The sequence below is a fragment of the Pogona vitticeps genome, chromosome 3 (genome assembly GCF_051106095.1).
Source record: "Pogona vitticeps strain Pit_001003342236 chromosome 3, PviZW2.1, whole genome shotgun sequence".
NCBI classification, from domain to species: Eukaryota; Metazoa; Chordata; class Lepidosauria; order Squamata; family Agamidae; genus Pogona; species Pogona vitticeps.
The window spans coordinates 29,042,180-29,057,276 of NC_135785.1; the positions used below are offsets into that span (position 1 = coordinate 29,042,180).

The following is a 15,097-nucleotide window of genomic DNA, read 5'->3' on the forward strand; positions in this document are numbered from 1 at the left end:
AGCCAAACTAAACAACACATTTGACGGGTCATTGGAGACAGAAGTGACTTAAGAGGAAAGGGCTGTCTGTTTGTTTTAGCATGAGCTTGCCTCGGTGTGCATTTGACAAGCTAGCCTGCTTTTATTTTGTAACTTCTATTTTGGTTGTCTCCGCCAAACTGTCTCCCAGATCAAATAGCCTGGATAGTCTTATTGGCAAACTCCCCGGGGTTGTAGGTGCTCTTGCTAAATGGCAGGTCAGTGAAAGTGAAGACAGCTAACATCCAGGATTTGATCCTAGATGTACATGGTAACCTGGCTTGCATCACAGAGACTGGTTGAATGACGCTGAGACAGTTGATCTTTCTCAGTTTTGTTCACCTTGGTTCTCTATGCAGCAGGGCAGTCTTGGGGGCAGGCAGGGACGAATAGTAGCAGAAGTCTTTTAAGACTCAAACACCCTTACCAGTTGTCCTGTGCCATAGACTGCTGAGTTTGAGTGTGTATACCTGAGTGGGAACCAGGGACAAAATAGCGATTCTGTTGGTGTACTGCCCACCCACTGCACAATAGTCCTTGCCTGAGATGGGTGATCTGGTCTCAGGTGTGGTGTTGCAATCATCTCAGCTTGTTGTGCTAGGGAACATTAACATGCACATTCACTTGGGTTTCTCTTTTCCCGTTGGTGCAATTGTGTCATACCTAAAGTTCACAATAGCTGCCCCCTTCTTCTGCTTTTCTTGTGTTCACTGGTCTGGATGTAGGCAAAACATTCTGAGGGTGCTGCGTGGCCCTCCCCCCTCCCCTTCGAAGAACAGCCATTTGTATTTCCTGGGGGATTTGGCTCCCCACCTGGAGAACCACAGAACCATAAAAATGCCTTTAGCCTTTAGGTAGTGTCCTCACACCTCACTGCTCTAATTAGGCCATTGAGCCAATACAGGGGTGACATTTGTTATGTATCAGTGACAAGCACACTACTGAGAAAAGTCCTTCTTCTGTCATTGCAATCACAAATGTCGTAAATACAAGTTTGCTATACTGGTTGATGTTTTTTTCCAAGATCTTCCATGTCTTCATATAAACTTGCTGTGGTTAATTAAACTCTTGTCCTGTTATCATGGGTGGCCTACCCCCCCCCCAAAAAAAACAAACCTCATACTGATGCTGAGAAATCACTGCAAATTTATGTTGGAAGAAGCTACGTTTGAAATGATCTGATGCCATCTCTTACAAGCAACATTTTAAGCAACAACAAACTAATAAAACAAAGGAAGTTCTCAACAGGCCACTATTCAATAAGATAGGATAGGATTTCCCCTTCTACAGAGGAAACCCGTGGGTTATGTTTACCTTTGACTTAAACTTATTAAAGCCAAAACAGTGTCACTTAAATCCTGTCTAATCTGATAAGATGGGGAGGATATTGTCATGTTCTGGAGGAAATAGTCAAGGCCAGTGTCTACACAGATTGGGAGGAGCTGCTGCAACAGTTCCCAAGGGTCACTGCCATTTTTTTTGTTAAAAAACACCTGGTCCTACCCAACTGACTTCAACTCCTTGCAGACAAAGCCTGCAATTCTGAAAATAGGCCCTGCCTGCCACATGCACTGCATCTGAGTCAACATATCAGCAAGCTGCTGATCAATAAAGCAAGCTACATAAGGCAAGCTAGTTAGAACATAATAATAGTTCATACTAATTATAAGGAGACATTATCCTATAAAGGTATCCCAGAGTGAGTCAGAACCTGTGGAGTAGTGGAAAACTTTTGTAGCACAGGCATTCATCCTGACAGCCTGCCTCCTTCTCTCTCTTTTAGAATTGTTCCTATACAGGCAGGTGGTGGTAGATGCTGGGGTTTGTAGGTGGTAAGGGAGAGTCGAGGTGAAACAAAACCAGGTCAACAGATTCCCTTATTCCTTGAATCCTTTGCACAGGCCAGTTGATAGCTGATGGGAAAGGCCGACTGACTTGTCAACTAGAACAAGTCCTGGGATGTTTTCTCGTTTCCTGCCTCCCTGCCTTCTTCTCTCACAGCTGGAAACATTTCCTTTTTTTAAAAAAAAAAATCACAACTCCTAGAATTTCCCATCTAACATAACCACTAGCCGTGATAGCTGGGGGATTCTGGGAGGTCTAGATAAAAAGAAACATTTCCCAGGGTATTTTCTCCTCATGCACTGGACCCACAATCTGACTGGGTTGTTGTAAGCATATAAGGCGAGCTTTGAAAACGTAATCTGTTGATTGTATTTTTTGTTGGCTGGGTTTTATTCTAGCAATCTAGTCTAAACAAAACAAAACAACAGAATCTCTGTTGCAGAACACCAGGAATAATGATTCTCCTTGAAGCAAGGTGCAGTTTCTCATGATTCCCTGCCTTCACCCCAGTTTTCTTAACCTTTTCCCCAGTTTTCTTTACTTCTGAGAACTGATATGGACCACAGTATAGTAATAGGGCAGGAAATTGCCACGTCATCTCCCAAATCTGGAATATGGACATCATGGATTGTACAAGCTTTCATGAATCAGTAAGGTAAGTTGGATAGCACAAATTAATGGAGTGATTGACTGGCAATTTCTGCCACATCTACTCATGCTAGCTAAAAATAGCATTCAGTTCGTAGGAAGATTTTCATCCACTCTCCTGCAAATATTTGTACAAGGGAGGTGAGTAATCCACATTGCACTTAGGATTTGTCACTGTTGATGCTTCATTCAATATTTTATTAGGGCAAATACCTTTCTACCATGAAAATCTTATAGAGTTTCATGTAGCAAAAAATGATAGACCAACAGATTTGTTCTGTTTCAATGTTGGGCCATTCTTCTTCCATTACTCATTTTTTAAATGATTAATGAAAGACATAGCCAGAGGTTGGGAGTTTGATTCCCCCACTGTGCCTTCTTGACAAGGGCTGGACTCGATGATCCATAGGGTCTTTTTCATCTCTGCAGTTCTAAGATAATGATGGTGACGACAACGACGATTTAGCACAAATTAAATGTGGATGTGGTGACTTCACAATTCTACCTTTTGCTTTCAGGAAACCATAAGTTTATGAGGATGTATGGACATTAAAAGGTCATAATGGAATTAAGAAACAAAAGTAAAATCCTGTAATGCATAGACACAAGGCAAACATCAAGATAGTGACAGACAGAATTAAAATGGATTGGATTATGTCTGGTATATGCTTTCTCAAAAATAAGTGTGCAACTACACATTGGGAAAAATACAGTTTATCAAATCAGGTTTCCCTGGGAGGATCACTGTAACCATCCAGATGACAATTGAGCAGCAGCCAACAGAAGAAGCTGTGTTAAGGTGCTAACAAGTTGCTAATTGCCAATTTCTCTCTCTCTCTCTCTCTCTCGCTCTGTCTCTGTAATTTAGTCCTCTTAAATGCCCTAGCTACAGTATGTTGAACCACAAAGGGGTTGGGGAGAAATTTTGTTGCACAAAGGGCAGTTGGTTGACTTGAACTGACACCCCTTTGTTTCAGGTCAGATGATCAGTGGACAAAAGCAGTGTGAAACCAATCACAAAAAAATTTAAACCACCTCTGCCAGCTGAACCAAAAAAGAGACAGTTTCCTGTTTTAAAAAAGAGAGAGATTTATTCATAACTATGTACCACTGTATCCACTGAAGCTTATTGGCAAGTCTGTGAGTTTGTTCCAGCAGCATATTGAGATTGGAATCTCCATCTTCCCAAGTCATAGTGTTCTGCTTCTAGTGCGTATCTGATAAGAGAGAAGTTCCAGATGATCAGAACTTTTCTGAGATTATTCATTAGTATATAGCTGGGGGTGGGACATCCCATGTTTGGTGATCTTCATTGGACCAGTCAACTCTAAATTCATTCAAGCCTCAACTGCAGATGATGTATTTGCTGATGCAGAGATCCCAATTCAGCCGACACTGCCATAGTTGATGTTGTAATTCGGCACCAGCCACCTGGACTCTCCTGGCGACTTCCTATTTCCATAGCATCCTGCTGCGCCACAGAGACCTGTAAGAGTGCCTCTCGCTTTCTAAAAGGGGACAGTAAAAGAAGAGAACAGGGGGGAAACCCTCTGCAATTTGGGAGACATCTCCTGACTCTGCAGTTTTTGTGGTATTGAGATGGTTGCAAAATAGGAGTTCAAATGCTCCATGAGGCCCATAGTGGCACAGATTAACACCCCAATGTTCTTCTAATTTTTCTCTGCTACGTTTGATATCCAGAGAGCGGCAGTTCCCCAAAATGCACTTTCCAGAACCTGTTCTCCCTTTACCGTTCAGTTTTTTATCTTACACAAAAGCTGCAGTCTGACTCTCAGAACATTTCTGTTGTTTCTCTACTCACACCCAGCTTGTCTGGCTGGGGTTTTGGAATGTGGAAGGTGACTCTAAATGTAGGTTATTTTCTCATACCGTCCCTTAGCCTTCCTTTGCTGCTTGGCTGGAATTATCTTTATAGAAAACGTGTCAACCCTGCAGCTCACTATTTAGAACCGTTTGCAGTCATTCTCACTCCATTGACCTGCTGATACCCCGCAGCCCACAACTGTCCTACAGATTTCTCAATACTGAGAGAGAAATGACAACACTGCTTTGCTTATGCATTTGCTGGGCGAGACATTAGCAACTGTGTGAAAGACAAGGTTAGTTTGGTTTGACCTAAGCAAGGCCATCTGGTGGGTCTGGCGCCAATAAAAAGGACATGGAAATAAATCCAGCTGAAATCAATGTGAACTTGTAAATGTGATCAGGATTTAACTCAGATCTGTGTCCCTCCATATGTTTTTGGTCTACAACAGCCATTCTCAGTGTAAGCCATAGATTCCCTTGGGGGACCTGGCAATTTTGAAAATGACCACAGAATCATCTGTTCATGTTGTATCCTTGTTTGCATATGGGAAAAAACTTTCCTTGTTTAAAAAAGGACCCTGGAATCTGAGAAGAGCTCTTAAAATAGTTGTGGGCAAAATAAAGGTTGAGAATAGCTGATATACAACATCCACCAGCCCTCGGCAAAGATTCCTAGTGGTGATGGATTATGGGAACTGCTGTCAAAAAACATCTGGCTGGTCACATGCTACCCATCCACTGCCCAATTTACTATTATTTAATATGTTAATAATAATAATAATCGTGTGCTTTCAAGTCAATTTTGACTTACGGTGACCATTTTCAGGGGTTTCTAGGTAGAGAATACTGGCTTTTCTGGAATACACAGAGGAACACTGACTCCCAGTCTCTGGCTCTGCAGCCAGATACCTTAAACCACTGAGCTTACCACTTATTAAAATGTCTTTTCTGACTGGTTGATCTGGGACCTTGTTATCTTTTTAAAATTTGTAGCTGATTCATTGTTGCCATTGTCCTTTCCTTTCCTTTCCCGCTCTCTTTGTATTCTAGCCTTTTGGGCATGTCACAAAATGCTTTTATCTGTTTGGAAAAATGGCATAAATAAATCAACAGCTTCATATTGTGTGAGGCAGAAGCACTGCATTTGGTTTTATTCCTCTTTTCTCACTATCTTATTCCTTTCCAGATTTTTTTTTGAAGCTGCACATGTTTAAAAACCTGTTATTCATGTGTGACCACATATGCTAGTATTCTTTCCTATATGGAAACATTCAGGTCAGCTGAAGAGCTGTAGCAATTTGACAGTTGTTTGATTGCCAGTGGGCAATGAGACATCGAGCTTCTCTTGGGTCTGCCATTCTGCAATCCTGACTGACATTCATGTCTATAGGTAATCATCATCCAGGTAACTAGGTAATACAGAGTATATAAGACAGATGAGCATGGCTTACTCTCTCCCTTTTGTTTCTCAGGCAGGTTAATGCCAGTTGCTCTTTCATTTAACTTAGCGATTACTCCAAAGAGCATACTTTCACAAAACAGCAAGAACCATGTGTTATGGGCGGTGTGCTAAATATATTGGGTACATATTACTTGTTCTTGCTGTACTCTGCATTGTGGTAAATGTTTTGCTTTATTTCCCCAATGGTGAAAGAAGTCATGTCCATCTCAACACATATGTGGGATGTCTTCATGGCATAATAGGAGGAGGTATTTTGGTGAGTAATGAATAATATTCTTCCTGTTAGTTTTCGGGGAATGTATATTCTTATGGTTCCTTTCTTTAAGCAGCTGGGTATTTGTTTCAGAAAATGTCCATGGTACCTTGTAGTAGTAGTTCTCAACCTTTGGCACTTCACATGTTTTGGACTCTCAACTCCCAGAAGCCCCAGCCCGTGTGGCCAATGAGCCATGGGGTCCGAGAGATACAGTAGTCTAAAATATCAAGAGGGCCTGAGGTTGAGAACCATTGCTTAAGTGGATTGGAAGTCTTGCTATTATATTCAATGTTGACATGTGGCTATCTGTGGGAGGTGATGATCTTTGTGAGTGCCAATGATCGGATCAATTAAATAGTTTTGAAATTGTATTATCAAAGGCTTTCACGGCCGGGATCCGATGGTTGTTGTGAGTTTTCCAGGTTGTTTGGCCATGTTCTTAAGGTTTTTTGAAATTGCTTGCCCCAAAATGTGTGAACTCTGAGCCCAGTTCTGTTTTTGTATACCAAACCATAAGTGAGCTCAGACTCCCTTCATTTCTAAACGCATGTTCCTTGCATCTGGTTCCAGTTGGTAGATAAGGAGGTTCTGGCCCAATATAATAGAAACACTGCAAAGTCTTATATTTGCTCTCCCATTTCAGAGTAGATTTAGGTGAGGCTTTTATTACACCAACACTTTTCCTTGTTCACTAAATTCTATGGTGGCTTCTAATGCATCTTTCACTTACACCCCTTTCTGCTGCTTCTTTAATATTTTTGCTTTCAGCAGAAAAGCAGGTGAGCAGATAATAGTGGAAACATAGTTCCTTCAAATGCCAGCATGAGGGACCCTCCATGTGGCAATATTCTTACATTGGTGGGACTGAAACCAACCCTAACAGAGGCTGTTGTTAAGTTGTGAAGATGAAGAGTACTGAACCATTGTAACCTGATTGTAGCCTAATTGACCATGATTTGGGAAAGACTGGTATGAAACATAACATTTAAAAAAATTATATTCCATTTCTCTTCCGTGAATCGAAGGCAGTATATATAGGCCAGAATCCTACTGGTTTTGTATAACCTATAAGGTTTGCTTAACTTGTGCAGCTTACTGTGGCTAATTAACAAAGTGCTGGGGTACAACTTTATTCTTTTGCCTGGTCATTTTCTTGAGCATGCAAGCAAGGTGCATCCTGGCACCTCATCACTTAGTTACAATTTGCCACAGTTGATAACTCAGATCTTCTGAGAGCACCAATAGGATCCCAACCATAGAGTTTCTAGGCATCATGCAAATCCTGCTTGGCTATGCCACATGTGGTGCATTACGTGTCATTTGATCGTGTCCTGGGGCTAAAAGTGAATATTTGTTCACTAACAACCAGAGTCAAGAGATGAACTCTCAGAATGGAAAGAATCTGAGCTCAGGAATTGTTCTGAGAATAAGAAACTAACTGGGCTCACAGTCCTCCCACACATATAATTTCTCTAATAAGAACTTGTGTTATTTCAGAGATTTACATGGATTAAATTACATACGTATCTACAGTGTGTGGAATTAACATGTTAGGGGTGACAATGTTTTACAATGTTTCCCTCCCCCAAGCAATAGCCTTTAGTGATGATGAATTGTGCTTTAAAGCAGAGCACTACTAATGTTGGGTGTTTAACATTTTAAAACTCTGCACAAATAATATTACCACAGCCCTAGATTGTGCATTTATATGTGGTCTAGAAGCCTTCAAATGATACTTTATGTATTTGGTGTTTCTGTCGCTTACTTTTTACACCTTTCCATGCTGCCCCTTCTCTCTGCTTGTGATCGTGGTGCTTGCTGGCCTGGCTTATGTGGCTTTCATCTGTGGAAAAGTGTAGCACACCATTTCTAATTGGTTGGTTGTCCAGTTAAGGTGTACAGTGCTTGGTCACATTTTGGCTTCTTTGCAAGTCCTGTGAGTATAAGAAACATCTGCAAAAATTTTACTATTTGTCTGTGGAAGCAGACAAACAGTGATGTGTTGTTATTTTGAGCAAGATAACAAATCAAGCAGAATGAATCCATAGGCATGATCAGAGACAGCTGGTTACAAACCGAGGTTGATGTGTGAGATGCAATCCGTCAACATGGAAGGTGATAGTTCTGCTTTCCTTCTTTTTCAAAACCAGGTGATGATCCCAGCATGTGTGTTTATTGGATTAGAACATCAACATTTCCATGACTGCTGCCCCCGTGAGAACCATAGGAGAAATTGTGCTGTAAGTGTACTTTCCCCTAGGCCAGTCTTTTAAAGAGGAGAGCCAATCAGGATTATGCAGAAAATGTAACATTTCCATTCTGTTTCTGTATTGTAGCTCCTGGCGTCAGTCTGTTTAGCCTGCATTGGCCTTCTTGGTGCAGGATACTGTTTCATCATTTCAGCTCTGGGCATAGCCAATGAACCTCATTGTTTTCCCGTAGATGACAAAACTGGCTGCCATCATTCTCTTGATTCTGCTAGAGGGTATGTAGTCTCTCCCATAGCATACCAGTTACACACTATGACCTAAATCCAGTTGGTAATTTCAACTAGAGTAGACACAATATTGCTGAATGGTACATTCTGACTAGGCATGTGTGTTGTTTCTAGACAAATGTGTAAATGTGAACTAAACCAGGAGTATAATTCAGGGGCAACTACAGGGCAGAGCAAAGAGCTGCAGTTCATCCTGGGTGGAGCAACAATGCAACAGATCCTTTGTATCACATTTGGAATGTGGGTGGTTAAAATAAAAGGTCATTACTATGAATCTGAGAAAGAAAAAATCAACAGTAATACAGTAGACTGACTAGCTGGTGCCAAAAGAGAAGGCAAGTGACAGGAGAGTCTCTCAAGATCTCCCCTGGATACGCCAACCACTAGGTTCTGTGGAGGGCTCAGATTGAGGTATACATCCCTTTGCAACTGCTCCACCATCCATTTTGCAGAGCCGTAGAGTGAAGTAAAAGACTTGTGTTGCTGTTTAGAGTATCTGGAATAGTTGTATTTTTCACTCAACATACGTAGTTTATTAAACTCTACTTAAATATTTTTACCCTCTTAGGACTGAATGTATGTGGATTGTAGAAGGACAATTGTCGTAGATATGTCACACAATGAGAATGCTATGTAGCCCTCCACCAGGACATGTTTCCCACCCATTTGCAGGAATTTGTTTTCTTTTAATAGAGATATGTAAATGCACAAATGATGTCACAGATCCAAGGACAGAGTGGATCGCAGTGTTGCTTAAAAGGGACAGGGTGGGTCGCCCCTAATTTGTATGCCCTTTAATTAGGCACAGAGTGAAGTACTACTGGCCTCAGAGCATTTCATGAGGCTCTGTGAGAACCTTTGCTGGATATCTACTGATCTGTGCACAGAGCTGCCTATAACCTGGCCCAACGCTTTCATTTTTTACCAATGTGCCCTATTGTGAAAAAAAAGTCATGCCCACGTATTTGCTTATTCTGAACATTGTTCTGAAGTTGAATGAACTGGCTGATTCACAGTGAGTGTGTGTGTGTGTTAAATCAGATCTGGAACAACTTAAGGTGTGAACCACAAAACACTGTATCAAATAAATTGGTTCTCAACAGCATGATTCTATGCAAACCCACTGTGTTCTGTAGCTCTTGTTCCTAGATAAGTGTCTATAGAAATGCAAGCTAAACTGCTTTATTCTTTATTCCTTTTTTCTGTCATACATTTAATTTTCTTTGAGGCAACCAACCTGTGTCTCGACTATACCAGTGGAGACTGAAAATAGGGATTGACATGATGGGATATTCTCCCAACATGAAACAATTCCTGAATGTCAGCAAAATGGCTTGGATAGACCTTGTCTGCATGACGCCTAATTTTTAAATATGCAATAAATGTATTTGTAATGGAACACTGCTTCAGTCAGAACTGGGTCAGTGAAAAGCTGAACTAATATAAAGGATTTCCAAATAAGTCGGGAAATGGGATGGGGATGCAGGGAAACCCACTGCCCTACAGATGCTTTGGACTACAACTCACATTACCTTCAGTCAGTATGATTTCTAATCAAGGATGATGGGAGTTGTTGATCAAAACATATGTAGGCCATTGGGTTCTTTCTCCTCTGTAAGGCTGAATCTGTCCTAGGTCAATGAGTATGTATGTATGTATGTATGTATGTATGTATGTATGTATGTATGTATGTATGTATGTATGTATGTATGTATGTATTTATTTATTTATTTATTTATTTATTTATTTATTTATTTATTTATTTATTTATTTATTTATTTATTTTCTGAGATGCAGACTATATGTCACAGATGGCATGTGATTAGGAGCTGACATGTTGTCAGTCTTCTAGAAATGTGATTCCTGCGCAGGTCTGCATCTGATAAATCATATTTCCCAAAAAAAGTCCATGTCTAGAAAACAAAGCAAGGCAACTGCAAACTACAAGTGTGAAAATTAACAGGTGTCTTATAACACTTGCAGAATTCCCTTTTCTAATTACATGCTGTTTTTAATGTTTCGTTTGTCTCTGAGATGACTGTCTAGCTAGGAAGTCTGGCCATAAGGAAGAATAACCGTTCTAATGAGGCAAAGAAGACCGGACATGCTGAATCAGAGCAAAGGCCCACCTGGTCTACCATTCAGTTCACATATTGGCCAGTCAGTTGTTTGTGGGAAGCCTGGGAGCAGGACACGAATCCAATTGCATCCTCCATCCTGCAACACCTACTAACTGTTATATCCAAGCATACAGTCTCCAGTACTGGCAGTGATCTATAGCTGTGCTAGCCGTTGATGGACGTAACCTTCATGACTTTATTCTTTTCCCTTTCAAAGATCTCCTGGCTGGTGTGGCTATCCTTGTATCTTGTGACATCCAACCCCACATTTTAATGATGAGCTCTTTGTCCTCCCCGCACCCTGCATTTTTGTAAGAGAGATGTATAAGTTCACTCTAGCATAAGAATAGAGAAACACACATCTTCAGATGAATGTTGAAAAAATAAAACGGTGACAATGGCTTTCTGATTAGTAAAGGAATTAATTTTGTGTTTACATGCTGCCTTTCCCCCTCCTTCCACGGAGACAAATGATTGTAAATTGGTTTCAACAGGTACCACAATGATCACCCTGAATTGTGTCCATGTCCAGAGTACACGAACAATGCTGCTACATGGAATATCTGCCTGTTCTGCATCTCACTGATCTTGAGTGGGATTGAAGCAATTCTCTGTGCCATTCATATAATAAATGGCTGTATAGGAGGAGCATGGGCTGTGTGTCATAGCGACACAGAGGTAAGTGCCTATAAACAGCTCTCTAAACTTTCCAAAAGTAGATTGTTTGATGTCAAACAAAACACTTCATAAACTGACTCACCATGAAAGTACAGGTATTATATCTGTGTCATTCGGGTAGTCATTGTGTTTTGGCAGTGGATTCAAAGGGTTTTTAAAATTTCTATTATTCATTGATTGCTCTTTTCTTTTTGCAAAGCTCCACACAATAAGAATTAAAATGCAATAAAACAAAAAAGTCATCATGCATTGGTTGAGGGTGGGGGAACAGTAAAGAATTAGTTCACACTGAAGGCCTAGTTAAATAAGAGTAGAATATCAAGAAAGTTAAATATATGCTTCATGACCTTGATTTAACTGAGATTTCTGAGTTCCAAACAGTTGTGTGGAAATCTGTTTCATATAAATGCTACCAGCAGGAGCAGGACATTTGGGAAATGGTGTATAGATCTAGAACCTTAGAACAGAGACTTTCCCCCCTTCAAGAAGGTCCTTAAAATGTCACCTACATGGCAGTTTAGCCCACTCTCTAGCCCCCAGTTGGAATGGTTGGGAATGGTCTAAAAATCAACTACATGACCTTATTCTTAGAGCATTCCAACCCATCTCTAATGGAGAACAATCCATCCTAGATTGGTCTATAGTTGGAGCCTTCTGTTTATTTTGAACAATTAGGATTGGTCCATATAAACACTATTTTCTTCCTGTGTGATTGCTTAGACTACTCCAGTGTAAGGCTGGGATTTGTTCATACACACGAAGGGATGGGGAGAAGCAGAAATTGGACCGACCTTTCTCCCTCCTGCTCCACTTTCTGCACTTACACATACATGTGTATATATGTTCATGTTGCATGTTCAAGAACATGTGGGATTTGGCCACTAGAACCAGACAGTGTACACCATTTCAAAGTTTTGTGGTGGGGAAGGAAATGGGGTGACCGAACAAGTAAAACATGAGCATGGAAGTGTGCATGCGTGTGTGTGCAACATGCCAATCCCGCCTGACAGCGCCTGTGTGTGCATGTCTATCTTGCCTTCTTTCTTTAAATGAATGGGCCCCACTGAGCTCCGTCTGAAATTCTTGGTCCACCTTTTCATCTCACACATTTTTTTCACTCCCTCTGCCCTCTGCTTAGCAGAGCAAGTGATTAATTTGCCAATATCTGTTAGTAGCTTGCTTATCAAGCCATTTCACAATTTATTGGCTCAGGAACTCTCAGGCTTAATAGAACAATCTAATTAAGCCTGACTGTTCACATGGAAATGGCAGGAGGCACATCCGTGTGAATGGTCGGGGTTGATTAAATTGTTCTGATCAAGCCCAACCATTCCAAAGTGGCCCATACAGGCTCGCTTTCTGCTGCTAGTGTAGCTGTTGGAACTCTTGGTGGAGGCAAGGGTGGGCAGGACTCTATATCAGTCCTGTAAATGTGTAAAATGGATCTAAATCTTTCCAGCACTCTTGGGAAAAACTCTGAAACTGTTTCTTTGAAGTACTTTCCTGGTAGGTGACAATTGCTCACACAAACTAAATTCAGGCAGTGCAATGCAAATGGAACACACAACTGTCTTTTAGTCAAGATTTAATTCCCATCTCACCTTAAAGAGTGCCACAGGTGTGCCTCAGGAGACAATTAGCAGAGATTTTATGAACAATTCTGGACCAGTTCTTGAACACAGGCCCCAGCAGGCAGTGAGTACCAACGGTGCGTGCGTATGTGTGTGTGTGTAACTGTGGCTCTATTATTGATTTTTGTATGACCAGTAATCCTCATGTACAGTTAATTTCCTCTTCATATCAGAATCTAGTGAGACTAAAGCACCGTACTACACATTTCACTTTCAGCCATTAATTCTTTGGAACATTTTCTTTTCATGAGAATCATATCATGGTGGTATAGGCCAAATAATCTAATTCTTGTTGAGTAGAATTGCAAAAATTGCACAGTAGAATGTAACTTGCAGTATGAATGGTCAATAGTGCCACACTAAGGGTAAAATCAGGGATCAGATGAGTCAACAGATATAAGCACAAGTAGCAAAAGACATCTGATCACATTAGTTTCCTCAACAACACATCTTGCATTTAATGTGCTTTGTTTTTTCATTGGAAAGGAAATACCCATGCAAGGCCAGATATAATTTTCTTCAATTTGGACATTCATCCACCAAGTATCCAAAGCAGAGCCCAATTCAATGCAAGTCTATTCATTAATGCATTCCAATAAAACAGGTCTCTAGGCATCCCATATCCCATGCTGGGATATTTTAGTTCTTCTAGAGTCATGTTTTCTCACAGGATTCACACAGAATGCAAATGTAGGCATTCTATGATATTGTCTCCCAAAAGATTATGAACACGGTTCCCAGGTTTCATTCATTGGGCATGTACAGTTTTTCAAAGGAAAAAGATGGATGGAACAATATTTCCTCCCACAAATAGTTTGCTTTTTTTGGTATTCAAGTGGGCTTTTGTTTTGGTTTGTCTTTGTCTTGTTTTTGTATCAGCCAGTGTGATGGGACAAAAAAAAAAAAAAAAACCCTGCATGTAATTGTATAACAGATCATAATACCAAGAAACAAAAGTGACATAATCTTCTTGGCAGTAGGTTGGCCCAATTTGGCGTGATACTGGAATTCTTAGTGGGTTAATGAAATATAAAAAGTGCAGCTCAAATTTTAAACTTAAGCACAATGCTAACTGTACTTCTATCCTTTATATACTGAAATGGTACCAGGAAATGCCTCAGACTTTATTTGATCTTTTAAACAATTCTACATGATGGTTAGGAATCATATTTTTGAAAAAAATAACTAGTTGCAGTTATAATCTCAGCTCATCCAAGAAGTTAATTAAAATTACAATTTTAAATTCATTTTGAATTTTCTGTTTATCTAAAGTAACTGAAATAGTGACATTTTAGTTACTTTTAGAAGAATCCATCACAATGGTACAGACTACTGGTCTGCAATAGAAAACATGTACAGGTTAGTTCAGGTTCAACTGTAACTATAAAAGTAATTAAAATAATTACAATTCCACATCAAAGAAGTAAAAATATTCCTTGTTATAATCATTAGTTATGGCTTCACTGTTATGTAGTTATGCCTTCATAATTGCACAAAGGCATTAATTACAAGGAACTCATTATTTACAGTCATTTATTACCATGCTATTTTCAGAGTGGTAGAATATACCAGATGGGCAGGATATAAATCGAATAAATAAATAAATGAACAAATAAATGAATGAATAAATAAATAATATAATCAGCTGACACTGATTTAGAAATAAAATGGCTCCTGAATTTCATTAAGCTACTACAGTATTTATGTTGTATGTCTGAAATTATCTTGTTCTGAAATATTTTTTGTCTTGTATTTATCACATATGTGTATTTTTATTTTATTTTTCTTTTACAGAGATGCCCTTGCTAACGTGTTCAGTCTTCAAAACTGGTTGAGATCATCTCATGCTTCACTGCAATTATGCCTGTATTTTGAGCTGACTTTTCAAACCTGTAAACTTATAATTTGTTTTATATATCATATAAATTAATTATTATTAGTAGAACATTTGTTAAGGTTACATACATTGTTTCTGAGTACTACCTTGGCAGGTAACTGAGCAATTTCAATTCACTTTTTTCTACAAATTTCCCTATAAATTAGTTTATATACAGAAATTATATTGTCAGCAGCAACTTAGGCCAAATAACCAGCAGAACATTTAGGCAGCAATCT

General features: G+C 39.8%; 1 protein-coding gene across 1 annotated transcript; it reads left to right on the forward strand.

The window, feature by feature from the left end:
* Positions 1–5,503: 5,503 nt before the first annotated feature.
* Positions 5,504–11,438, forward strand: LOC110073035 (transmembrane 4 L6 family member 1). Its single transcript, XM_078389019.1, has 4 exons — positions 5,504–6,056; positions 8,207–8,296; positions 8,393–8,541; positions 11,168–11,438. The coding sequence occupies exons 1-4, from the start codon at positions 5,889–5,891 to the stop codon at positions 11,421–11,423; spliced, it is 663 nt and encodes a 220-aa protein (XP_078245145.1). The 5' UTR covers positions 5,504–5,888; the 3' UTR covers positions 11,424–11,438.
* Positions 11,439–15,097: the final 3,659 nt, after the last annotated feature.